The sequence below is a fragment of the Lutjanus erythropterus genome, chromosome 18 (assembly GCF_056507025.1).
Source record: "Lutjanus erythropterus isolate fLutEry1 chromosome 18, fLutEry1.hap2, whole genome shotgun sequence".
Lineage (NCBI taxonomy): Eukaryota > Metazoa > Chordata > Actinopteri > Lutjaniformes > Lutjanidae > Lutjanus > Lutjanus erythropterus.
Window position 1 is genome coordinate 6,212,173 of NC_139334.1, and position 27,313 is coordinate 6,239,485.

At 40.6% G+C, this 27,313-nt stretch overlaps 2 protein-coding genes across 4 annotated transcripts in view; both read right to left on the bottom strand.

The window, feature by feature from the left end:
- Positions 1-13,633, bottom strand: part of clic4 (CLIC family member 4) — a 28,006-nt gene extending 14,373 nt beyond the window's left edge. The window contains exon 1 of the mRNA XM_084742079.1: positions 13,208-13,633. Coding sequence (XP_084598205.1) covers positions 13,208-13,276 — 69 coding nt within the window. The 5' untranslated portion in view covers positions 13,277-13,633. The remainder of the gene's footprint in view (positions 1-13,207) is intronic.
- A 1,177-nt stretch (positions 13,634-14,810) lies between these two features.
- Positions 14,811-25,882, bottom strand: srrm1 (serine/arginine repetitive matrix 1). 3 transcript variants are annotated; one of them, XM_084742188.1, is made up of 17 exons: positions 25,764-25,882; positions 24,613-24,702; positions 24,264-24,386; positions 21,731-21,901; positions 20,675-20,775; positions 20,354-20,578; positions 19,881-20,066; positions 19,630-19,749; positions 19,289-19,497; positions 18,972-19,052; positions 17,595-17,681; positions 17,243-17,378; positions 17,061-17,147; positions 16,490-16,969; positions 16,189-16,375; positions 15,774-15,947; positions 14,811-15,619 (listed from the first exon to the last, which is right to left on the bottom strand). In XM_084742188.1, exons 1-17 carry the CDS (start codon positions 25,782-25,784, stop codon positions 15,509-15,511), a joined length of 2,589 nt encoding a protein of 862 aa, XP_084598314.1. In that variant the 5' UTR covers positions 25,785-25,882; the 3' UTR covers positions 14,811-15,508. The 3 variants fall into 3 exon arrangements, with proteins under 3 accessions (XP_084598314.1, XP_084598313.1, XP_084598315.1); XM_084742187.1 differs by having other exon boundaries at positions 15,774-15,962; XM_084742189.1 differs by lacking the exons at positions 24,264-24,386; positions 24,613-24,702; positions 25,764-25,882 and adding an exon at positions 23,888-24,240 and having other exon boundaries at positions 15,774-15,962.
- Positions 25,883-27,313: the final 1,431 nt, after the last annotated feature.

Genomic DNA, 27,313 nt, shown 5'->3' on the forward strand with positions numbered 1-27,313 from the left:
CAGCAACAACACAAAGCACTTTTTGTTTGTAGAGTTTTAGGCACGTCACCAATTAGCAAGGGGGGGAAAAAAACACCTCAATAAAAACACACATGCAAGACAAGGAATTATTTCCAACAGGCCCTTATAAGGCGAGGCACATCGGTTGAAAAAGACATTTTCCAAGAAGTAAACCATCAATTCCAAACACAAACAGCATTCACAGGAACACTTAGCAGTGCCCAGTGTGTAGCCTGCCATTTAGCCTCCTGTGTTAAAAATGACTCACAACTTGCAGACGGTTGCGCCATCTTTCACAGAGATTTGAACATGATGAGAAACGCCTTTAACAACGTCTGTGCAACAGAAGCAGCAACTGCTGACGGCTGCCAACAGGGTCTGAAGCTTTATTTAGGCTCAATGGATGGACCGTAAGTCAACAGATGCTTGTTTATTTAATGCCAGACACACACAGCTGCCTAGTGGAGGGTGTGAGTCACACTCAAGTCGGAGGTTATCTAGGAGTCGGTGTCCAGGACAGCACAAGCAGAACAATGAGACCTCAGTCAGCAAGAGGGGCTTAAAATCCTTTTTTTTCTAAAACACACAATGAGGTCATACCTATTTATCACTTCCTGTATGACGATGGTCATGAAGTCACTGATGTAATGACCAACTCAAAAGGACCAGTGTGCAGAAGTTAGTGGTATCTAGTGGACATCTTGCAGACTGTAAACACATCATCTCACTCTCTGCTTCCAAGCATGTAGAGGAACTTGCGGTGGCCATGAAACTCAAAAACAAACAAAAGACAAAAGGCCCTGTCTGACCACCTACAGAAACATGGCCGTGCAGCGGACTGCGCAGTGGACTGCGTGAAAGAGGACCTGCGCTGTGTGTAGATATAAATGGCTCATTCTAAAGTAAAAAAACACAAACAAAAAACAACAAAAAAACACAATTCTCATTTTCAGGTGATTATATACTAATTAGGGTCGCACAATATGGTAAAAACAGTATATTGCAATTATTTTGACAGGTATTGCGATTGTGAAAGGATTCACAATTGAGAATTGAGAATTATCTTTTTTGTTCTGTAAATTTCATTTTCACTGGGGAAAAAAAACTTGATGGGTCTGATGATGACATTTGACGGGGTCTGCGCCAAACAAACATGTTTTCTTTCATCTGGAGAACAAGATTTATAGGTCAGATTATCTCTGCAGCACTACAGTACTTCATTATAATGCTGTTTTGTCACACAATTTTCCTTTATCAGAGAGGGTCTGTAATTTGGATATTAAACTTGGCCATATTGCGATTTTGATAATACTGTGATTAATTATGCAGCCCTAACACTAATAAAAACATATAACAGACATGCATATTATATTTCATTACTGCCATACACTGTGTGAAACGAAAGAGGACTACCATGAAAAAACATGGTGATATCTTTGGTCATGGCCCCGTCACCATGATCAGGTCTACATTCTCCTCCTACTCCTATTCTTTGGATTTTTTCCACACACATAAACCCCACTATTGCAAGGGCTCAATTCTTGCTTAACTTCATTGTCCCCCACTATAATGGCAGACAGATGATGCACACGAAATTTTCTTGCACACTGACTTGCATCTTACCGTATGATTCAGCAGGTGTTACCAGTATACATACATCAAACCCACACTGTATCCAAGTTTATTACCTCCATGTTGCACAGTGTGACTTGCAGTAAACTTATAAGACTGCTGAAATCTCAGTCTGTAGGTGCCATAACACAGTAATGAGGATGATGCTAGGCCTTCGACTGATTAGCCTGAAGTAGGGCTAAAATTAAAAATTATTTTCATTATTTATTAATCTGCTGTTTATTTTCAGGATCAATCAATTCATCATTTAGTCTTTAAATGTTCAAAAATTGTGCAAAAATGATCAAGAAGCTGGAATCAGCAGATGTTTGACATTTTTGCTTGAAAAATGACTGAAATGGTGAAACACTTATCACAGTACTGATAATACTTGAACATAATATGGCCAAGTACACACTTCAAGGTATGTGCACTTTTAACAAGCACAAAAGGTATCCTCTTCACGAGTGCAGTCCTGTAAAATTTTACAAGCAGGCCCATAAAACAAGAGCTGTTCAACTCAACCTTCACCTGCTTTATTCTCCCACTTTCTCAGTTAATTACTGATATTTCTACTAACCTAAAGCATTTAAGTTGTAGAGCTTTCTCATGATTATTTAAGACCAAAGTTCTCTCTTTTCAGACGGGTGATGTGAGATCACAGTTACAGTAGTCAGCATCCAAGGACAATAGATCCTGTTCAGACTGGGCACGGTCCTCCCAGTCTCTGCTCACAGCCTAATTTTAGTAACACAGCGGCCCGAGCCTTCCCCTCCCCAGCTTCATATTCTAAATTGGGTGGGCTGCTCAGCAAGTTCAAGCCACACTTTGACCGAATAAGGAACTGACGATGTAACAAGCACCGCAGCTCTCCTCCTCCTGCTTCGACACACAGCAGGAATGTCCGTTTGAGAGTGGGCAGCCATGGTAACGTCCTAGCAACGCCTCTCCCTGTTTGCTGGACACAAGTATGCAGGCAGGGCTGGGGTTAGGACTGTGACTAGACTCAGCAGCTGGACCTAACGCTGGCTGGGTTACTGAGCCCATGGTGGTCTCAATCCCTTAACCTGGTTCAGTTAACCATTGTTGATCAAGTTAAGTCATAACCCATAATTCATATGCCATATATCATAAGACTGGTCAGAGGTCATGGCGAGCTACAGAGCAGCTCTACACATGGAGTGACTTGATGCCTTGCTCAAGAGCATGTCAGGAGAGTAGAAGAACCCAGGTATTCAACTAAATGCTTTTTTAGATTCAGGCTGCTGATATATTTTCAGTGTTTACATGCCTGAATAAACAAGCCACGTATTCATAATTCCAGACTTAAGGAGAAAGCAGCCAGGCTAAAGATGAGCTGTCCGAGTATAAAAGTGAGACAAATAGTCTATTAAATTGATCAAAATAAGAATGGTTAACTATTCTGATAATCAATCACTCGTTCATGTAGTTGTTCAGGCCATCATCTCTCTAACAGGTAAAAGAACAAATCTAAGCGGATCAAGATAATATCCTGCTACAAAAGTTTTATTCCTTTCTCTAATCTAGAGCTGCAAAGATTAGTCAATTAATTGTCTAGCTGGCCTAAAGAAAATTAATTACAACTATTTTGACAATCAATAATTGTTATTATTATTGTAGACTTCTGACACATGTGAAGGAGGGTCCAAGTGGACACCCTTATTTTTATTTCACAATAGAACCCAAACTTCTCAAATACTCATTGTCTAAACACAAGCAGCCCTAAGTAAAGTCTAAAACTGGCAAAATTTAAGATTTAAATCAGAAATTGTATGATCAAACACTAAGCAAAGAAGAGTACAAATTCAACCAGGCATCTGATACCACTTTACAGTACTCAAAAGTTTTCAAGACTCACTGCTATGAGCAGATTTCATCGTCACCAAAGGGAGATTATGAGTGTACAGAGGAGTCAGATGTTGCCGGAACATGGAAACGCCATCACATCTGTGGTGTGGCCCTGACTCAGGCTGACATCACTCAGTGGAAACCTTCAGACTTCCAGTCAGACACAGGCCTACTGTGCTGGAGCACATGAGCGCTGTCTAAGAACCACCAGTTTCTGTGGAAAGTTGGAGACTGCAGTCGAAAAGAGTCTTACTGCATTACCATGCTACGGCGATGACGTGAGCAAAGCCAGCACTGTTTTAATTACTGCACTGAGCCTCAGAGTAAGAGAGATAAGACGGACAGCTCAGGTTTCTGTAGGCACATGATAGGGATGAGTAATACAGATCCAAAATGATGGAAAAACAAACAGTCATGTAAGAGATCAGCATGAACCAACAATCACCCTGCATCTGACTGTTGTTTCAAGTGTGTAAGACAAACAACATGATACATACTGAAGTCGGGACCGGCTCCAACTCTCCACCCACTAACACATTTGTACATCCCCCCCGCCCCCCCGCCCCACCCCACCCCCACCCCCACCCCCACACACACATATTTGCATAGGAAATAACTTAGAAAGCTTCAGCTAGTTGATCAAAAAGTACACCAAACTTTTTCGCTCTCAAATGTCTCTGCAAATCATTCATTTTAAACCTAACTGAGTCCAGAAGAAATTCCTTGCAGACAAATGTCTAGACAGCTGTGAACCACCCTTTGGCACAAACACAATGCCAGTATGCTACCACCACACATGCCAGATATGCATGGCATTAAACTCCTGCACCATGGCCACACAAACACTGGCCTCATGGGTAATTCTGAGCAGACAGTGCGTCTCTCTCTCTAGCCACTCACTGCCTTCGTCCACTATGACCTGCAATTGAGTTGCCTCTCAGTACAAGTCTCGGACATGCAGCCTTTTTTTTTTCACATCATAAAAATGAAACGTGCAAAACACTTAAAAGAACAGCCCGAGCACAAGACTAAGTTTGCCCAAGTATGTATCCATCATGTCATGTATCTGTTAATGTATCATATGTAATATTAAGTGGCATATCGATTCCTGCTGTAGTTAAATGAGTCACAATGTTGATACAGTATCCTACATAGTGCAGTTAAATCATTTAAAAAGAACCAATACTGAAGAGTAATTTCAGCAATGATCTTATAATAAATAATACATTTCAGCCCTGACTGACCAGCTGTGATTGGGACATTGATATTAAGCGCTCCAGTCTTCTTTTGCCACGGTTTCACAGACAAAGACATCTTAGGTAAAGATTTAGGACATTAAAAGGGATAGTTTGGAGAAGCAACAGAAACAGCAACCTTGCTATAATTTCAATATGTTCACAGATTTACCTTGCAGTCTGATAGCCTTTTCTGATAGTAAACTATCATTTTATAAGCCTAAGCAACAATATTTCTACTTTACAGAACACAGGAGTTGCTGGTCTACTGCTGCCTTGATCGGTTAATTTGTTTGTGTAATTGTGTGACATAGGTGTTTTAAAAGTTTAGTTCAAGTTCAGCAAAGTAACAATCAAAGCAGCTGTAGAGCAGCAACTCCCATGCTCAGTCCTGGTAAAATTACTGTTTTTAAGCAATGGATTCTGGTTGCTTTGGAAAGAACAATATTTGGCTATAATTGCAGTTTCCCATTGAAAAAGGCTGTATAACAGCAAGGTAAAGCATATTCTCAATATTATATGTATATGTAAACTGATATTGACTAGTTAGGTGGATAGGGGTTAGGGTCTGTCTACAGCAGTTTATTGCTTGGCTTCTCTACGAGGGCTGCAGTGATTATTTTCACAATCAGTTAAACCGTCCATTGCTTTTGCGATTAATCAATTAGTTGGTTGGTCCATAAAATGTCAAAAAATTGTGAAAAATGTTGATAACTGTTTCTCAAAGCCCAATGTGTGGTCCTCAAATGTCTTGTTTTGTTCACAAATAAAAGATATTCAGTTCACTGTCAGAGAAGAGTAATAAAACCCAAAAATATTTACATTTGAGAAGCTGATATCAGATAATTTGGACATTTCTCTTTTTAAAAAAAAAAAAAAAAAAGAAGCTTAAAACAATTAATAGATTATCAAAATAGTTGCTGATTAATTTAATAATCATTGCAGCTTTATTCTCTACTCTTGCTGCTTCTCCAAACTGGGGGCATGTCAACCACCATCTACTCCAGATAACAGAATGACTATTTGTAAGTACCTCATATAACCCTTCTTCAAATAATGTGAACTATCCCCTTAAGGTCCACTGTGCACCTTGATGAGAGTGATGAGTCAACAAATATGCCCCTGTCATCCTATCCTTCACGTTCAGGTACTACACTTTAGGTTACAGTGGGCTCTGCTATGAAGAAGGCAGCACGTGAAACACAAGCAGACTGGATCATGTTGAGACTGATTGAGTTACATGTGTAGAAAGCAGGGCAGATTCCCCTCATTTAAGGGGTCACACACCTCTTATGACAGTGAAGATGATGTAACAGAGAGGCAGAGGTAGAGCCAGAGGCTCATTTTCCCTCTGTATCCTGATCTGTCAGGTTAAAATTCCTGCAGTAACCTTTATGGCCCTGTTAGTTAACAAGTAAAATGCACCCGTCTATGAACGAAAAGACTCTCTGTTAGGATCAAATCTTAAAAGTCTCATTTCCATGTTGTTCTAGGGTGGCCTCACTTCCTGTTCTTGAGCTCATAGGAGAAATGCCTCATTAGCCACTGACTTCCTGGTAAGGGAGTGCAAATAAGACAAGCTCTTCCTCCTCCTAACAGGCTGCACTGCGCCTTTCCTCAGGATATGTTGGCACAACATGATTTTATACAACACATATTTATTCAGACACGAGCAGGAATGCCAGCCACCCTATATATCTACTTATGAGAACATGATATGGACTTCTGAATATACCATCCCATAAAAAAGCAAAGATTGATTGGAAAGCCCCTCTTCAAATTGGTGTAATAACACACGGCCAGCTCGATTTGGCCGGTGTCCAGAGTCAGTCAACCAGACAGTAACAATGGTAGAAGCAGTAACCACGCCAGGTGCTGCAAAAGCAAATTCACAGTGCAGAAATAACAGCAACAGCACAGCACTCTACATCCGAAAACAAGCAATTAATTCTTGCCCCCTAACTCATGATGCTGACTGCAGCATTGCTGTATACTTGGGAAACATTAACCGCTCTATTGATTTTCCTATAAAAAAGCAGTACTCACTTGCCTAGAACACTACCCAGGGAGGGGAGGAATGGTTTATTCTAAGCTGAAAAGCAACATGCAAACAACAAGCAAATTCTGTCTGCAGTTAGGGCAGTTTAATGGAATTGTTTGGGATTACTCAAAGTGGGGTTGTATGAGGTTCTTATCCATAGTCAGTGTGTTACCTACAGTGGATTCAAGTTGGCACACAAGCAGAGAGGGGAACTGGCAAGGAAGCTAAGCAATGAATAAGTATTTTAGCCACTTGAAAAACATTTACCTAAGAAAAAAAAATAAAAATAATATATATATATATATATATATATATATATGTATATATATATATATATATATATATATATATATATATATATATATATATATATATATATATATATATATATATATATATAAGACCTGAATAGTAAGTAGTAGTATTTAGAATATTTTCACCACTTTACCTTGCAGTCAGACAGCCTTTTCTGATGGAAAACCACTGTTATATAAGCCAAATACCACTGTCTCCAACCAAACCCTATAACCAAAACCATTAATTTTGCCTCACAGAACAAAGGAATGCTGGCCTACCTCTTCCCCCGTCTGTTAGTTTGTTTGTGTTATTGTGTGCCTTCCTTTTTTAAAAAAGGATTGTCTGAATTCACCTAAGTCACACAATAACACAAACTGAAAAAGCAGAGGTAGACCAGCAACTCCTGTGTTCTGCAAGATAAAATTAATGATTTTGTCCATAAGACTGTGGTTGATTTGGAGAGTGATATTTGGATAACAGCATTTTTTCTTTTCTGATATAGCATACGCTGAAGCTGACTTTTAGGTGGACCTTTCAAACATGGTTTAAATACCTTTTGTTGTTGACCTTTTCAACTGCAGTACATTGCTTAGCTTCTATGCTGGTGGCTCCTCGCTCCTCCTTCAAACTTGGGGTATCAATAAGTAACTCATACAACCCCAGTTCAAATAATCCAAACTATCATTTTAAAGTCATGGTATTATTACCACCATGTGTGTCGTGTTTAAATAAAGTTACACTTTACTTTCCATGCAATTTCATCCAGCAGCATTGACTAGAGAGCACAGTAACCTCTGAAAAGGGTCATTGTGTTTCCATAAAACAGCACATCACAAGGCCCAAGTCTGATTGTCACATGCTGCAACTGATAGCACAATATGACAAGAGCAGCTCCCAAGGTCTTTTAAATAACTTGAAAGCACTTAAGTGTTTATGGTGCGTGTTACACAGAACACATTTCCTCATATCTAGGGAAGAACAACGTATATCTGAGTGGGGATTGTGATATGTTTGCACATGTGGTCCAACAATGTAGCCCCTGATCATCCCTACAGAAGTGCTGCTTTGTTGGGACCTTGCTCATGTTGTCACAAGCCATCTCCATGGTCCCCATGGGATTGTGCTGAAGGACATACACAAACACAGACAGGCTCTTGTGCCGTCCAGACTTAAAAGCACTTCCCCACCATGTTTACTAGCTCTGCTCTCACTGCTGGCAGGAGAGTGGAAAGTCTGGAGGCAGCAGAAGGCTTTGCAACCAGTAGTGTGACCTTGGCACACTCGCAGCCAAGAGACACATACACAAGTCGAGATAAAGCCTGTCTGTTTCTCTTCACTCATCTGTATTCTGCTCACCGTCATACAGTCAGGTCATACGCTGGTGGAGGATGACTCACTGATGTGCTTCATTTATTTCAGAGCTGTGAAAAACTGAATGACAACAAACAATTCGTAGTGATTTGATGAAAATTAAGCACATGAAAGGGATAGTTTGGATTACTTGAGTGGGACTGTATAAGTTACTTATCCATCAACCAGACTCCAGAGGCAGAATGAATGATTTTACCTCGAACAACAAAAGAGTTACTGGTCTGCCCCTGCCTAGTTCTGTTAGTTTGTTTGCGTTATTGTGTGACTTCACTGTAGGCCTGGGCAATATAGCTAAAAAGTCAAGACAGAGAAAATTCATATTGGTCACAGATAATTACTGATCATGTAGGTTGAGACTGACAACGTATTGTGTACTCTAAGGAGTGAATGCAGAAAAGGATGATGGATTAAGGTTGCTGTTTTTCTGTATTCTTCAGAGGGAGCAGTGTTTCTGCTCTGAGTCCAACTTCCCTACTGGCAAGCTGACCTGTCCCTTTTTTAAATCTGCATTCATTTTGTCCCTCCATGCCATTTCTTACACATCAATGGTGTAACTAAACAACACACCTGTTAAAGGACCGGCTCTTTATGGGATGTGACAGGCTGTTTATGACTCAGAGAGTCTATTTACATGTCACTCATAGCATGCACCATTATCAAAGGATATGACATGCTGTTCATGATCTAGGGTGTATTCGTTATGTGCTTTCGTGTTGGTTTGCATTTCATGCATTTAAGTGAAAAGACTGAACATTTTAACAGACTACATTGTCATTGCTATTGATGACATGTCTGTCACTGACACATATCACTAACATCTTATCGACCAAGCCTACTTCAGTGTATTAAAAAGTTAGTTTGGAGTCAACAAAGTCACAGTGACACAAACAGGCTAACCAACTGAAGCAGCAGTAAACCAGCAACTCTTGTGTTTTGAGAGGCAGAGTTACTGTTTTTGCTGGGAGGGAGTCTGGCTGAGCAAGAGAGAGTGGAATCCAGCCTGTAGAATAGCAGTTTCCAGTCAGAAAAGGCAGTCTGATGGAAAGGTAAAGCAATGAAAATGTTCTAAATATAGTGTACATTTAAACTGATATTGATTTCTTTAAGTGGGACTTTTTTAAGTGGCTAAAATCAGTTTTGCCACTGAGCTTCCTACAACTGATTCTTCAAACTGGGGGTGGGTCACCTGCCATCTACTTTTGGTAATATACTGATATTGGATAATTACGTCATCCAACCCTACATCAGACAATCAGTTATATCCCCTTAACAACAATGAATCCCTTCACCATCTTGTAGAAGTAACACAAGATTGCCCAAAGTGTCAGTACAGCTTAGAAAAATAAAAACACTTATTCAATCAGATCAGAGCAGATGGATGGTGCCAGTCAAATACTAGACCTAAACCAATAATTCTACATAATTACATGCATCTGCACTCATCCTTTTTGCCTGCACGTTAGAGATACATTTCTCAACTATCACAGCTCATAAATACATCAGATTTAGGGTTTCATATTACCACTTTAGGCATGTGATGTGTGGAGGTGCCAAGCCAAACAGACAGGGCTGGAAGGATGCTGGGAGGTCACCCATGGCAGCACACAAGCACTGTCTACTCCTCATGTGAGCAAAACAATATGTAATCGGCTGCACAGTGATGAGGTCAAGGGTCGATACTCCCTCTTACAAAGTCATTATATCACACTCATTTGCAACAGAGAGCAATATAAACTGACAATGATAAGATGAGCACAATGTTAAATGTTTCCATAGCAATGTAACAACTGTTGCTATAAACACTCCAGGTAGAAAAGTTGCCAGATCATCAAAGAATCTCTAAACTGGGACAGTCAGCTACTTTAAACAGTGTTGTCGCTGGTCACTAGACACAGACACGGAGGCAACTCGTGGTCTGGGAGCATAATTAGTCAGCTCTGATATGTGGCAGTGCCCTAACAGATCTGACACCCCTGTGTGTGGAGAGCACACACAGTTCGTTATCAGCTGTTCCCAGAGGCCCGGCTCAACGCAGTGTGCCTATGGCAACCTGCATGCCTGCCATTGTCTCCCATGACTGTGTTTAACACCGCACAGTAAGAACAACGGCATCAATAATAGATGTGGACATGTCAGACGCTGGTACATAACGCAGAGCCATGCGTGAGGCGATAGGGACACACACACACAAGAGCACACACACACAATGGAAGAAAGTTCTTTACACAGTCCGAGGAGGGAGGGAGGGACTGGGAAGGAAGAGTTGGCCACATGTGTAAACCTTCCAGGCCTGGGGGATGATGTAACCTCTCCTGAAGGCTGCGAGACGTAGTTAAGAGAAATGGTGCTGGCCAGTTTGTTTTCCATCTGTTCTGCCTCTACAGTGTGGGGCCTGCTGCTCAACCTCATTGCAATGGCTTCTCTTTAAAGGGATAGTTTGAATATTTGATGTAGTATTGCACAAGGTACTCATTGATTGTCAGAATACCAGCTACAGTAGAAGTAGATGGAGGTGGACACGCCCTCCACCTTTGCAGAAGCAGAGAGGAGCATCTGCACGGAAGCTATGAACTGCTGTGGACAGAGGCAACAGCAAAACATATTATAGCCACTTAAAGAAGGACCACCACCAGCCCTCACCCCCAAAAAATAAAAAAATCAATTTTAGTTCAAGTGTTTGATACATTTAGCATATTTTCATTGCTTTATGTTGCTGTCTAACAGCCTTTCTCAAGGAGAAACCACTGTTATCTAAGCCAAATACCAGTTCCTCCAAAGAAACTCTCCACACAGAAAAACAGCAATTTTACCTTGCAGGACATGGGAGTTGCTGGACTATCTCTGCTTTGATCAGCCAGTTTGTTTATTGGTTTGTGTGTGTTATTGTGTGATTTCTGTGAATCTGAACAAGTCTTTCAAAACACAGAAATCACACAACAACAAACAAACTGGCCTATGGACACAGCAGTAAATCAGCAACTCCCGTGTTCTGCCATGTAAATTAACTGTTTTTCCTTAAGGTGTCTGGTTGATTTGGAGAAATTATTAAACTAATATGGATTTTTTGGGGTTGACCAATTTATAAGTGTCTAAAATACATTTTGCCGCTGACCCTTTCCACAGCAGCTAATTTCTTAGCTTCAGTGCTGGTGTTCCTCTCTGCTTCTTTAAAGTGGGAGCGTCCTAAACTACACCTTTAAGGAGCAATACGAGTAGGATAGAGTTTTGTATTTCTAGTCTGTAAAACTGGAAGACTCATTGCCAGCTACTATAAAGAATACAGCTTTTTACCGGCTTAAGCTAGCAGTAAAACAAATACATGATTTGAATAAATGTAAATTAGGTAGATTTGCATATAAACCTCTCTTTCAAGTCAGTTATGTTGTGTGTAGCATTTACTAATGTTTTTTCCAAGGCAGCACCATTACCATTGCTATCAAGTGTTTGCTGTTCTTTTCAGTGACACCCCACTGCACCATCACCCACACTCTTTTCCAGTCTATTCAGGACCCCATGATGACCCCCCTCTCGGTCCCCCTGTTCCAGCCCCACACTCCCCCTTTTTCTTTCCTCTGCCATTTTCCCGCCCTGCAAAGCAGCAGGCTGAAGAAAGGAAAACAGCCATTCACAACCTCCACCTACCATCACCATCGTCACTGCTGAGGCAGAGACAAATGATGCATAATTACAGCTTTAGGCGAGGCTGTAGTTGTGCTATAGAGCTGATGGAAAAAATGAATTATCTGAAGACAGTCCATTAAGCTCCCTGATCTATCGCAATGACTAAATATGATTAATTGTGAAGAAAAAAAATATTAACAGGTAAATAACCAGTCAAGAACACCATTTATGACAGATGTCTGCAACATACAGCAGCAATTATAGCCTTCAGTTCTCTTTAACACTCTTGTTGTGTAGGTAAAGAGGCTGCAACTAACAATTAATTTTATTGTCAATTACTTTCTTGATTAATCGATTAGTTGTTTGGTCCATAAAACATCTGAAAATTGTGAAAAATGTTAATCAGTGTTTATCAAAGCTGAAGATAACTTCCTCAAATGTCTTGCTTTGTCCACAACCCACAGATATTCAGTTTACTGTCACCGAGAAGTAAAGAAACCAAGAAACTTCTCAGAATAGCCTCTGAAAAAAAAAAAATCAATTAATCATCATCATCAAAAAAGTTACCAATTAATTTAATAGTTGACAACAAACACATTTATTCTTGCAGCTATGAATTTAAGTAAACTTGTAAACACAGCAGCACCAAGCACACTATCAAAGACCTTTGACTGCAGACTGACAGGATGACCCACACACCAAACTTCACATTCAAATGGCTGATTTTACTCTATTCCAGTATCCATTAATGGCTGAATAGACAGTATCTATGCGTTTCCAATATGATCCATCACTTTGGGACGTTACACTATTTATCAAGGAACCTACAAGCATGAAAATGCAAATGCAGCATGTGCGCACATGTTACAGTGATGGAAAGACCACAAGCACCGAGCTTTTGTTAAAGAATTAGCGCCCAGTTTTTCCAGCATGGCAGCTGGCTCCTCTTTCCCCACGATGGGGGGAGAAAAGCTGCATCCGCCCTGCTGCTGGTGACACTGCAGGCTCCACATGGCCACAGTGGCACTGAAGGTTACGGACCCAAACCTTCAAAATGAAACTTAATGCGACAAGAAATCTGCTTCTAGCTTCTCCTATCAAATTCAGACACCGCCGTGAGTGAAACAGCCTGTGTGAAACTTCTCCCATGCGGCGGTCTTACCTTTACAAACAGCTCGATAACGGGCTCGCTATCCGCCTTTACTCCGTTCTGCGGTACCGACAGCGACATTATTGCTGCTACTATTTGAAGTTTTGCTCACAAAGATGAGTTTTTTTCTTGCTACCACGCCCGACTTAGCTCCTCTTCTTCTCCACCTTCTTCTTCTTTTTTTTTCCGCACTGAAGCCCAGTAGGCGCTTTTTTCTCCCCGAGGAGGACCCGGCTGACGAGAGCACAAAAGTCTCTTTAGACAGAAGGCAGCAGCGGTATCTGCCAGATACGAACTGTTTACACGTTAATATATAACTTAAACCTGGCTGAAGCTATTAAAACATCGTTGTACAGTGAGGCTCTTTATGCTGGGTGAGTAGCGGCTGATGATGAGGAGGACGGCTGGGAAGAAGCAACGGGAATATTTAAAGCTGTGATGTCATCTGAAGCGCAAACATACAAAAAATGTGGGAGGGTTTCTGGAGGGGAGTCTTCTGATGGGAGGAGGAGGAGGATGAGGACCAAAAAAAAAAAAAAAAAGACTCAGCGGCTCCACGGAAATAATGATTTAAAATGTTCCTGGGAAGACATATAGTAAAAAAAAATTAAACAAATACATTTTTGTGAAAGCATATTTCCGCCCTTGTGATGAAAAAGGATCCTGTAAGTCATTATAAGCCATTATAACACTTTCAAAATAATGTCTAAACAAGGAAATGTCTAAATAAGGAAAAACCTCAGGATGACTCACTTATCGCAAAATATTATCTCAATTAATGAGACATTTTCTCAAAATAACTTTGACACCAAGTCACTACTTTGAGGTACTCATTATTTATGCTAACAAATTATTTTGAAATAACTCATTATTGTGAGATACCTACTCATTTTGAATTAAGTCATTTAAGTTTCTCTTTACTTAAAAAAAAAATCATACTGGCAGAAATAGGCTTCCATACATTTTAAAACCCCAACCAGCACTAGCTAGTTTTCCTTTAAACTGGTGACAAATTCTAGGTTTTCAGTCTTAAGCCATAATTTGCTTTAGTCTTTGCAGTTCTCTTTACTTTCGTTTGTATTTACACGAGTATATTAATTTTTGTCCTATTCCCTTTACTTTAAAAGTGATGCATTGTGCCTTGTCTGGTTTTTCATAATATTTACCATTCATGCATCATTAAAAATGCCACTCCAAATTTAAGAAATCAGTCAATGATGAACTGTCTGGTGTAAAAGAATACAATCACCAAATTTAGGCTGGTAATCAGGTGATTGTTAGAATGGGCTAACTAGTGTAACCAAGTTGGTTTTCATTGATTTAGCTGCAATGCAAGATTTCAGATCACCTGTTACATATGCTGCAGCATGTTGCACTGTGGTGGGCTGACTTTGCAGCTGAGAAGGTCAATCATGTCTCATTTCATTTAGTTAACACGCAGGTATTTCAGCCCCAACTGCACGAGATGTAGACTTCCTGTATACAGTGGTCCACATCTGAAGCCAACAACTACTGTATTTTTTCCTTTATCTTCTTCTTCATTTACCTGAATTGGTTAATTTAGACAGATCCCTTCCCAAACTGAAAGATGTTGACATTAAGGAAAACACACACATCCTATAAAAAGGTTTTAATTCTGAAAGGATGACAATATGACAAGAGCCAGGGGTACTAAATACAAATCATATAGCAGTCCCACAGAGATTAGCTTGGTGCAAGGGCATCAACATAAAACTTCATATCAATCCATTAAAGCAAACTGTACCACATCAGATTGTTTTAGTCTTGGAACAAGACTGTTTCTTAGTGAGAAAACAGCAGGTTAAACAATGCCAACCACCTCTATGCAGTTACAATATGGGACAAGACATTCTGTTACAGCCTCTAACAGTTCACAGAGCTGTGTAACTGTTTCCTGTAATAGAAGGCAATGGTAACAGTATGTTACTGTATGTTGGTTGTTCTCTACACTCCATAATGTCAGTGGTTCATGCACACTTGAGACAATCACTGCACATGCAATCATTTCTCAATTAAATCTACTGTAGGCTGTGGAAAATTCAAAATCCTCTGGAACCTCTTAAACTGTTCCCCTGCTCAACATTTTAAAATTATAGACAACACAAGCTTCTTTACAGTTTAGATAATACACTAACCGACAAATCAAGCTCTTAATGAAACACGCTCTTCAGAATGTACCAAACCAGTAAAAAGAAAACAAAAGACCCAAGATTTAACAATTTGTACATTCTAAAGCTGATGACAAACATCAAGAGTGAGTGGAAAATTCAAAAGTGAGAACAGCCCTTAATTTCAGGACATCTGTGAAGGAGACATCTGGGCCTTCCTCATGGAGCGCAGGGCCTTCTCCCTAAGGTGCTTCTCCAGATCATCCAAGCTGTCTTCTACTTCACTGTCTGATTCCTGAAACAACAATAGCTTGAAATAAGCATTACGCAATACAAACACCCAATGCTGGTGCATGGCAATCAACTGAACAATATCCACTACCACTCTGTTCTGTGAAAGCTGGAAACAAAAAGGGCCTTGACAGCTAAAAATCACAAACAGATTTAACCTTTCTTGACTCCCCATCCTCCTCCACACCCTGGTTTTCTTGTCCTTCTCCAGTCGCTGTGCCTCCACTCTTCTCCTTCTTATGCTTCTTGTGCTTCTTGTGTTTCTTCTCTTTCTTGTGTTTCTTTTCCTTCTTCTTTTTCTTTTTCTTTGCACTGCCATCAGCATCCGAATTCTGATATGAAACAGACTGTAATGAGGACATTTAACGTGCTGTGGAACAGGGTTCCCTCTTATTTCAAAACATAATTTCTATACATCTTTAACAATCTAGAGACTTTGTTTTTGTGGTTTAGAATGCATTCTAAGACTCAGTATAATCATGAAAGGTGTTTAAGACAAAAAAGTAGCAGCGTGCATAACTCCTAGCCCTGCCCTAACCTGTATATGCAGTCAGTAAAGCTGAATTGTCAAACCTTGCTTGGGGATTGACTGCCGGAACCACTGCTGGCCTTTTTGGCTGGTGGTGGAGAGCCACTGGCTGAGCGAGATGGTGAGGGGGATGCAGATGCAGGGGCTGGACGTTTCTGAGCTGCTGGTTGAGGCGAAACAGATCTGGATCTGGAGGACGCTCTCCTCATAGGCTGGGGACTCGGAGATGGTCTATAGAGAAGACAAAATTGACATTTAAAAGGTACATGTTACATGTACAGAACAGATTACAGCATAGAAAAAGAAAAAACTGCATTATTCTGACATGCTAGCTGCCTTGATTACCTCTGGTTGTTGCGTGGCTCAGGGGTGCGGGACACTCTACGGATGGGTTTGCCACTGTGTGAAGGGGACTGCTGTCTCCGCTGGTTAGATGGAGATGTACTTGAGGTCTCAAAACGTCCCTGAGGACTGGTGGAACCTCTAACAGTGCGACTGCGGTTTGCAGGGGACGGTGAGAGGCGGCTGGCTGCAGCACCGGGGGATCGTGTGTCCCTGCTTGGCCTGACAGGCAGCATGGGGCTCCTCCTGTGTCTGGGTGGAGATGAGGAGGATGGAGGCGTACGTCTCCTTTGAGCAGGGGAACTTCTGCGCTTTGGGGATCTGGAGGGGCGTCGCTTGGCCGCTGGAGAAGAGCGTTTTGCGGGAGAGGTGGACATCCTCCTCTTCTGTGGCGGCAAAGGTGAGGGGCTGTAGCGGCGCTGGATAGGAGGAGAATATCGCCTGGGAGATGGAGAACGACGACGGGGAGGTGGGGAAGGAGACCTGAGAAGAACCAAATTCAGTTATCACAAACCCTTATTGAATTGCCAATTAGTAAATGATAGTTGTAGAGATAATATGAACCTATCAATACCTTCGTCTTGGAGGAGAGGGAGATCTGCGGCGCCGTGGGGGTGAAGGGGAGCGACGTCTGCGCCCAGGAGACGGAGAACGTCTTTTCCTGAAAAGGTACAACCACAAAATACATTCAAAAATAAGCAGAACTTTGATTTTTGTAAAACATCAAGTCAAATCAATTGAGGTTAGCTGTCTGACCTTGGCGAAACATCCCTGTGCCGCCTCCGTGGGGAAGGGGTACGACTACGTCTCCTCCTGACTTCACCATTTCTGGCACCTGGCCCTGCTGTTGGTCTCTTAGGCCCCTCATCTTCTGAGGAGGAAGACCCTGTATCTGAAACCAAACACAGAGGACATCAACAACTGTTTTTATTGTAGCCTCAACTGTATGCGGTGAGGGAAAAAACACCAAGGTTGGGGTTAGGGCACAGCTTCAAAAGTCCATGAGACGATGAGTGCAAGATGACATGGACAGAGACTTGGTTAAAGAGAGAGAGAGGGAGGAGGGGGGTATGGGAGAGGACAGAACGGGAAAAAAAACGGTTATAACCTGAAGACGACTGCCGATTCTGCCTGCGATACTGACGCCGCTGCTGCACCGAATCTGCTGTTGCCCCTTTCTCATTTTTATCCTCCTCTGAAATGTAGAGCATGTGTGAGAGTGTCCCATCAGTGTTAGCAGAACCAGTGAAACAGACTGCCAGGGAAAACTTAGATAATACAGACAAAAAAAATTTTTATATCCCTCCTCTGGTTTGAGTTTTAATCAGACCTCAGTATGGCATAGTGCAATTTAACAATTCATTTATACTACTAGTGTATTCTAAAATGTTAGTATTAAGTGTGTTTAATCATGTTTTTGTTCACTGTTTTTAGTGATACCATAACTGGGAACAATACACAAGTATTACACAGAATTATAAACGCACATTAACAAATAAGAGCACTGTCATGAGGTCCTAGAACAAAGATTTACTCAACCATCTATTTTTTGCTACTGTTTAAACTCATTTTAACAAAAAACTGCTACCAAACTAAAAACAGAATATTGATTTATGAGAATGAAATAGGATTTTCAAACAAGCCACTGCAAATGTCTTCTCATTCTTCCCCGTGCAGGACAAAACTTCTACCATTAGTTTAGCAATCTTAGCTTCAAGTGCATTTTACTTTATAATGGGATGATAGAGTGCTGCAGTGATGTATTTCTGTAGGCCAACCAGGAAGTTAGCATCGCACTGGTTCCCACAAAAAAAGCCAACAGGATTTTTCCATTGGATATTGGATCAGTGCAGAAAATAAGCTTTGTGGCAAACAAGTGTCTATGATACCCTGCATGTTTCATTCAGCAAGATAATTTTTCACCACTTATGATTTTTGAGGCATAAATACAATCTCCACAAGCAAAAAGCTCATGTTAGGATATAAAGGAGCTACACCATAGTCGCATGATTAGACATCAGCACCACTAAGTGATTGACATTTGGCCTGACAGCGTTTCATGTCCCCATCAGCCTCTATAGTCTCATTTAGCCACTTGTTAGCAACTGCCAACATGTAAAAGCTTAAAAAATCATAAGTGAAGCATTTACTGAAATATTTTAAGTCATAGAGCGAAACATAAGAATATCTTAAACGTGTTAACCACACTCCTCAGGGAACAGGACAGGCTAATATACTAACTTGTTTCCAGATTTCAGCACTCATTCCTGTGGCACTCTATTATTTTTGAGAAAGCTAAGTTGAGATGACTCTAAACAGGTGGAAATCCTCCATCATGCCCGTTCCTGCTGAAAACCAGGGCATGCTGACCGTAAAATTGACTTTCTCACAAGTGGAAGTGGCTGGGGGCACCAGTACCGGTCATCCCAATTTGTGAAATGAAAGGCCATTATAGTTCTTCAGACAAACATGATTTACTGCTTACCTGACTCAGAGCCTTCAGAGGGTCTGGGCTTGGCATTATCAGATGGAGAATCACCCCTTGCTCCTGGTTTTCTCTTTAAACCTGAAAAACAAGAGGCACTCGTGATAGTCATACTCCCTTATTACAGCTATTGAAATATCAGCTTGGTCCAGAAACTCTGCACAATCTCCAACTCAAGTGAATTTAAGCATAACATGGTTTTAAACGATGAAATAATCTCTAAAATACAGAATGAGCCAAGAAACTCAGTGTCATGTGGTTGTTAGTACAAGATATAATGATTACAGAGCGCAGTGAAAGAATTATAAACATCCTACCAGATGATCTGTTTGGTGATGCAGAGCCTCTGCCTCTCCTGGCCCGAGGAGACGGGGATCGCCTGTCCTTCCCTGCGGGGCTAATGGAGGTGTCAGGATGATGGGCCTGTTTTCGGGGTGGTGTGCCAGATATTCTTTTCATTGTTTTTTTAGGTGAGCGAGAGCCAGAGGAGCTGCTGCCCGAGGATGAAGCGGAGCGAGAGCGCCTCCTGCAGGATGCAAACACATTAAAAATATTGAAAGTTTTTTTTTTTCCTCAGGAGAAAGTTGCTCCAGTAAAATACTGAAACAACAGAATTAAGCATGGAAGTGTTGACTATCCTTTAATGACAGTGACTGACCTTCGGACAGGAGAGCGTCTATGCCTGTGCCTGGAGCTGGTGGGGCCACGTCTGGGGGGGCTCCTTCGACGAGGAGACATTCTCCTCCTGGGACTCTGTCTTCTACGAGGGGAGTAAGATCTGAAATAGGGTAGAAAGAGAGAATTTAGAAAATTCTAAATGTTTTTCTGTGTAAAACTTTTCTTGATTTACACAAGATAATTCAGACATAAGACCCATAATAACTTATTATCACGAACGTCAAAAATTACCTTGAACGGGAACGTCGCCTGCGGGAGCGGGAATGAGAACGAGAGCGGTGGTGAGGTCTTTCCCTCCTGCTGTCCTTCTCCCTTTCACGGGACCTGGGCCTTTCCTCTTTTTTTTGAGGTTTCTCTGGTGAAGGTTCCTTGACTTCAATCACCGAGTCTGTTTTCACCACCTCCACAACTGTGTCACTATGGGCAGAGAAAGAAGTTTTAATTCTAAATGCTACACTTTAGGTTGTTTTTTTTTTTTTATTTAAACAAAACTACACTACAATACTTCCTGTTTCCATGGGTCAATGTTACTTTTTTTTTTGAGATCCAGTCAACTGCATACATTCTTTTGAGTGTAGTCTGCTACACAAAGTGACCAAAATGCAGTACAACTAAAATAAAAAAAACACACAGACAAATCCAATGGATTTGAAACTAAAGCTAACATAAACATTATGAACAAATTTTCTATGTATTCCACAAACCAGGTGGAAGTTGTTTCTTGTATGACTGGTTCTGGCATGGCTCTCCCTGAAACTTCTGGCTCCACTAGCTGCTCCAACGGTTTTGTGGGCAACTGCATCAGGGGTGGTGGGGGTGAATTGCCACCAGCTGGACTGGGTTTGCGCCTTGGGGAGCGTGATGCACTGCGTTTCCTCTCCCGCTTCACTGGCGACCTTCGCCGCGGTGACGGTGACCTTGTCTTCCGCCTAAAGAGAAGAAGTAGTTAACAATTATTGTTTTTCATGTTTTTTATGTGATAAATGCATGAACACAATTTTAATACAGAAGACTTTTTTTCTTACCTTCTTGGGCTCTTTGACTGAGCCCTCTCTCTGATGTCCTTGTCCTTTTCCTTCTTATCCTCATCCATCTTCTTCAGAGAAGCTAGCTTCTCCTGTTCAATCTACAGGAAATGGGACAATAGGAAAACAAGCACATTAGAGATGTAATGATTACAATTTTCCAGCCGATTTCGACTTCCAGTTTCTCAGAAGACTGCCCTGCGAATTCTGATTTTGCCCAATTCCGATTTTCTTTCTTTTTAGGAACCATAACTGACATATATACAAACAATTTTGAAACTTTCCTTTAATATAAAAATAAATTTCAAGTTTATAATAAAACACTGACACTTTAATACTTTAAACATTTTACATTTTTTCCAAAAGTGCTCTAGGTTAATGTCAGACCTTGTCCTTTATTCTTTTTTCACTCTCTCCACCGTATCCTTTGTCCAACCCCTCTTCTGACATGTTCTTGCCCTCTCTATTTATCCCCCTTTCTTTTAAGCCTTCTTTTTATCCTTTATTGGCAGTTCACATGCCTCTCTAGTCGCTCTTCATCCGGAGATGCAGCATCTCACCTATTTTTTAGTTGTCAGCAAAAATAGACAGTGTAAAGGATCTGTTGATAGTCGTAACAAAAATCACCATACTTCATGGCTACATCTCTTTTCTTCTCTTTACAACTGCAAACTACTATTTATTGTGCAAATTCAACGTCGAAAAGGCTGGCGGCAGCAGCATCAATGGTGTCTGTGTGAGGAAAAAAAAGAGCTGCTGTGTGCCTGACGTGTAGTATATGGTGCATGCATGTAAACTTGACAGGCTCAGAATTGGATATATCTTACACTGACCTCTCGGTCACAGCCGGTCAGGGTCAAGCTGAAACCATCCAATTCCATCCAGGTCAATTCCATAAAAGAGTATTTGAGAAGTTGTGTACACTCTTTACTCCATTAAGACACTGCCAGCCTTATTTACACCAGTCTTTTTCTGCCTGGGCTACTTGAACTTCCTACTCACTGTCAACAACTACATATCTATGGCCAACAGACATTTTGTCAAAGTTTGGCTAACCTGTCTCTGTTTAATTTCCTCTTTCTTCTGTTCCAGAAAAGCAGAAGGGATGCCAGCTATGTTCTCCTGGGCACTCAGCAGCAGGGGCCACAGATCCTTCATGAACTCCCGGGCATTCTTCCCATTCAGGAAGCCCGTCAGGTTGATCTGCATCATCTTGCTATCCGGGTGCTGCAACACACACACGAAGGGGGGAGAGAAAAGACCATATGGCCATTGAAATAATGGAAGGCAAAATATCAGGGGGAGGCAGGATCCCACAAGTGGGACTGCCTACCTTCTAGTCCTCACTAAACTATACCTGTGACTATGCAATTAACCACAATCAAAACATATAAGACTGACTAGAATATTTAATATACCTGGGTCCAATACTTGACTCAATAACGTATTAAAATAAAAGTGATACTCACAAACTCATCAAACTGAGAATGCGAGATAGCTGAGGGGAGACATATCTAGAGATATAAAGACTGCATGCAATACTGTCGTTATACCCATTTCTGGTTGTTATTCCCCAGATTACAATCTATCAAAAAAAAAAAAAGGGGAAAAAAAACTTAACAAAAAAAAAAAAAAACTGTCATTATTTGATTGGCTCAGTGCTATCCCCACTACTTTACATTTCTGTGTCCCTACCCACCCCTTGTTCTCCAGTCTCCCCACAGTCTACACTTCAGGAGTTAAAACAAATAGCCACAATACAGAGTGCATTAAAACCCAACACAGCAAGTACAGTTCCGGTGTCTTCAGTGAGTCCCGTGGGATCAGTGGGCACGGAGCTCCCTTGGCTTGCTTCCGCCTCCCTACTGCTTGAGACTCAACCACCTTGAGCTTAATGTTATATCATTTATCTAAATTGCAAGAGACGAACAAGCAATAATGAGTACACAGTTACACAAAAAAAGGAGTTTTATTTCAACAACTGAAAAAAATAGTGAGATACCGTAATCTCAATTCAATTACCCTTTCTCACCATTATGCAACAACAGTACCCTTAAAACTTAGCTTTAACAGCCCATCCCACCCCCACCCCCCCAAAAGCTATAGCAAGAAAAAGATCAAATGAAAAGATACAAAAATAATATTTTTGGTGCAGTGCTGGTGTCACATAAATCATTATTAAACAAATACATGGTGTGGTTTTTAGCATGTTAGCAGAATCAGTCATTTTGTTATAAGCATATATGCCAACACTTACATTCAAGTACGCTATGGTATGGGATCCTAGTAAGAGTTTAATGAAGGATAATGTATGTGAATTACTTGGGTTATTTCCCTCCATTAAACTTTTTTCCTATTTTAAAATGTAAGTCTGTGCAATGGAAATTACCCATTAAACAGACATCCCAAGTGGTTTGACTTATCAGTGGGGTTAACAGTTTGCTTAAACACAGGAAATACATAAGGAGCCTATGTATAAAAAAACAAACAAACAAACAAATAGCCAATAACCTATGGGATGAAGAACATGCACTACTTAGTCTTCAAAACTGAAATGCATAACATCAGTGGGGCTCAGCTCAGGTCAAAAACATGACCACTACAGATATTTTAATGCCCATCCAGTTTTTAAAGAGTAACTTGGTGCCAAACTGAAAAGTATTGTTTCTAAAGGTTGAAAATCTCAAGCCTGTTCCACATCTGACTGCACCTAACTGAGATGCTGGGTGAGGTCAGAGGTCAAACAGACCTGTTACAGAGAATAACTCAAAATCATCTGAAAATCTTGATTTTGCTGACCTCCAGTGGCTGAAGTTCTTAACTTTATTCAGTGATGTAGAGATACACCTGAGGTGACACCCTCACATCACTGTTAGGTGTGGTTACAAGTGCTCCAGGTGTCTTCTGTTACACTTGTCTGACTACACCCATCAGAGGTGCAAAAGACTTTCAATTAGAGGGGGTCAGTGAGACAATACTTTACAGCCTGACGTTAAAATACTCTTTAAAAGAATGTGACAAAGGAGATCGATTGCTCCTCACAATAAGATGTGGAAAATTGTTACAACTTCCCTGTTTTCAGCCTATAATTCCTATTATAATTAAAGGGATCTTTAATGGTGCACTGCAAATACCTACGGAGAATATGATTATGGCATAGTTCAGGTGTGTCTTTCACTAACATGGTATTGGTGATCCCTGCATATAACTCACCTCAAACCACACACTGCATCATGAAGGGAGAGTTGGGCTCAGTGACTTTGGGCTCAGGAGAGAGCTAATTAGATGTTGGTGCTATACTTCTGATGCAAGGTATAACATCCATATTGGTTCAGGCCTTTTAAATCATAAATCACATCATCATTAGAAGACTGCTGAATAAAGGCACTTTGTCACATAACAGCAAAACATGGTTATGTCATTATAAATCAATTTTACACCAATTGTTACTTTACCCATTCAATGTCAATTTGACTAGGATGTGTAATAATTTCCTTATATTCCTCCTTACTCACTAAGCAATGCCCTCAAATTTATGACAGTTCTGAATAAAATAAAAACAAAAAATAAACACAATTAAAGACATTACCTTCTCCTCAAGTTGGTTAAATATGAACTCTATGACGACATCATCCTCGAATCCCAGTATCTCTGTCACTCGCTGAGTAATCCAAGGTTTGATGACTTCCAGGTTCACTTTGGTCATGTCCACCTAAGGGTGAAATAAGTTATCAACCGCACAGTTAGTTAAGACAGGCAATGACTAAATGACCTGAGGGTACAGTGTCTACAGGGAACAAGGGTTTAATTTTTATGCTGTCAGGAACAAATCTTAACAGACAACAGTAATTGGCATATCACACTGCATTTTTCTATGTTACAATTTGTTTGGAACAGACATGACTACCAAAATACTGTAAATATGGATAATCTTTTACCTTCTTGTCCAAACATTCTGCAAATTTAAGTTGTTTCAGCAGCTTCTTCTGTTTGTTGCTGAACCGGTTGTCTTGCTCCGCACTTGTGCCCTAAAGAAAAACAATCAAATCATAGTTGTCTTGTTTAATGTGAATTGATAATCACATCCAGGATACAAAATCAACTTTTTGTCCACCAGCCAAATGGCTAATAAATGTTCAAATTTTATGAGCCACTCAATAGATTACAATTGTGTTTTTTGGCTGTTAAGTGAAGCAAATCTTCACACATCTAATCACTTCTACACGCATGTTAAAGTATCTTTGAAAATTGTTTCGCACTTTACTATGTACACTTGATTGGTATTTGACCAGGGTAACACACTGTGGCAGTCTAACCGGTGTTACTGACATCAAAACCAAACAAAGTAAAAGTTTAAGCTAACAACTTATACTTGTGCTGACATATAACGTTACGTTAGATGTTTTAATAATAGTCAACGCTGGTTCACAGCACAATATTGAATTTAATCCGTCAAACTGAGTCAGATAAACTAACATTAGCTAAGTTAACAGTTAGCCTGTTTAATCCCCGAGGGAACAGGCTAACAAGCTAATATTAGCCACAGTCTGCTAAGGGCTATATCCATCGACAAGAGCGCTGACACGGACAGCATAGGAAAAGTGACATAATTGTTTTTATTCAACGTATATTTAGCTCTACTTTTTCATCCTAGCAAAACGCTAACACAGCAGTGGTCGTGACTGCCTCACGGAGATGCATCCCTCGGACGCCATCTTTAGTCAAGGCTAATACTCACAGTAGCTAGCTAGCTAGCTAGGTTCGTCTAGTTCCAGCAAATGTCTATCTGCGTATGAACGTGGAAAGGTTATGAAGTCTAAGCAATAAAACTTTACATAAGGCAAGTGGGTAACAAAGATTCAGTTTGTAAAGACATGTAAACTCCAGGAAAAGCTCAAGTGAAACACGAGTCATATCGAAATTCAAGACTGCTAATCAGTTGATAGACGAAGCCCCGACCATACCGTCTCTGACTATATGGCCCTCCACCTAAATGCATATTGCATTTTAATGTCCTTAACAAGGAATACAGATGCATACAACTTATCAATAAGACACTCAAAAGTCAGAAATAAGTTTAAAGACTTACGCGGAAGAATCCCGCGTCCATTATGGGAGAAAATGGTTATTAACAGGCGCTGTTCAGAAAGACGTGTGTGGCTCCGGTGAAATTCTAAGTGGCTCGCCGGATGAAGGGTGCGCCCCTACAGGAAGAAACAAGAACTACTGTAACAAGGGAATCCTTGATTTGCGAAACTCTCGCGAGATTCGTACATTATTCATTCATTGCACAGACGTTTTATGATTTGTAATGTGATAACGCTGTGGTTAAAACCTTATTAGGTTTAAGGACAGAAAACACCTGGTTAATGTTAGGTAAAGATCATGGTTTGGGTTAAAATGATCACTCTCGCGAGATCTTTCGCGGGTCTGGGGTTCACTTGTAGACATGACACTAACGACAGAAGAATAAGAATAAGTCTTGACCTGTTTCTGAATAAAATAAAGTTTAGTTGTTTTTTTGTTTTGTTTTTACCTTAGTTAAATAAGTATTATTATGATCAACAAGACTCACTTGTTATCTGCTCATTATTCAGAATGTCTCCTTTCTGGCTGTTATACATCTTATGGGTTTATAATTATTGGTGCATTAAAGCTGGGGAAGACAGTTTATTTTTGGCATTATTGGGCATAATAACTTTTAAGCACAATATAATCAAAGTGGTGTTAGAGGAAAAACTACACATTTGCTTTTGCTCTTGGCTCTGTTTCTCCCGTGATGGGAGACTTTGGCCATTCATGTGTCATTAAGATATAGGGCTTTTCCATTGTCACTTTTGGCTGCACAGAGTCAACCATGCCAGGCTGCGTAACAGCTGAAATCAGGAAATGTACCTTTACGACATACTATACTGCCTAGATACAGGAGAAGTAGCATCATCCGACAGCGCCATGCTTTCCTGAGTTAATTGGGCAGCACTCACACTATGTTTGTTGATGAGCTCTTGTTTACTTTTGCCTCTCAACTCATCTGTAATGTTTAGGTTATCTGTGGCCTTTACTTTGTCCATATATGATAAGATAGTAGGCATGCAACTGGGCTTGGTAAGGTTGATGTGTAAGGTTGATGTGGCCGTGAGTTTTTGGTTATTGTCTTCTGCTAAGTTAACTCAATCAAGAGACACAGACACAAATTGTTACAGCTGATTTGAATTTCCATTACCAGTTATAACTTGCCAAATAACGCCTGAGATTTCAGAGTCCAGAGTCAAGCTAAACTGTGCCTAAACTGTCTCCAGCTTAGTAACAGTGATGTATCGCCATCTGTGGCCCATGTCTTCCCCCCGAAGAAGCACGTGTTGCAAAAGTCAACTCATGTCTATGTAGCAGTCCAGAGAGAAAGAGGTTTCCAGCTATATGTACTTTTGTAGCTTCTAACCAAATCTCTGTGGTTTGAAGATTACTTTTTATTTGATGTCTTTGTTTGTCCTTTCAGATAATTATTGTTACTGTTTTGTGTTTGCTTTCAGCTGTATAAGAGTTGTGGGGGTTTTTTGTTGTGAAGACTTTACAGGAAATTAAATGTGGTAATCTACTGTTTTACAGCCGCTCGACTTTTGTGAAGTCGAGTGGCTGTAA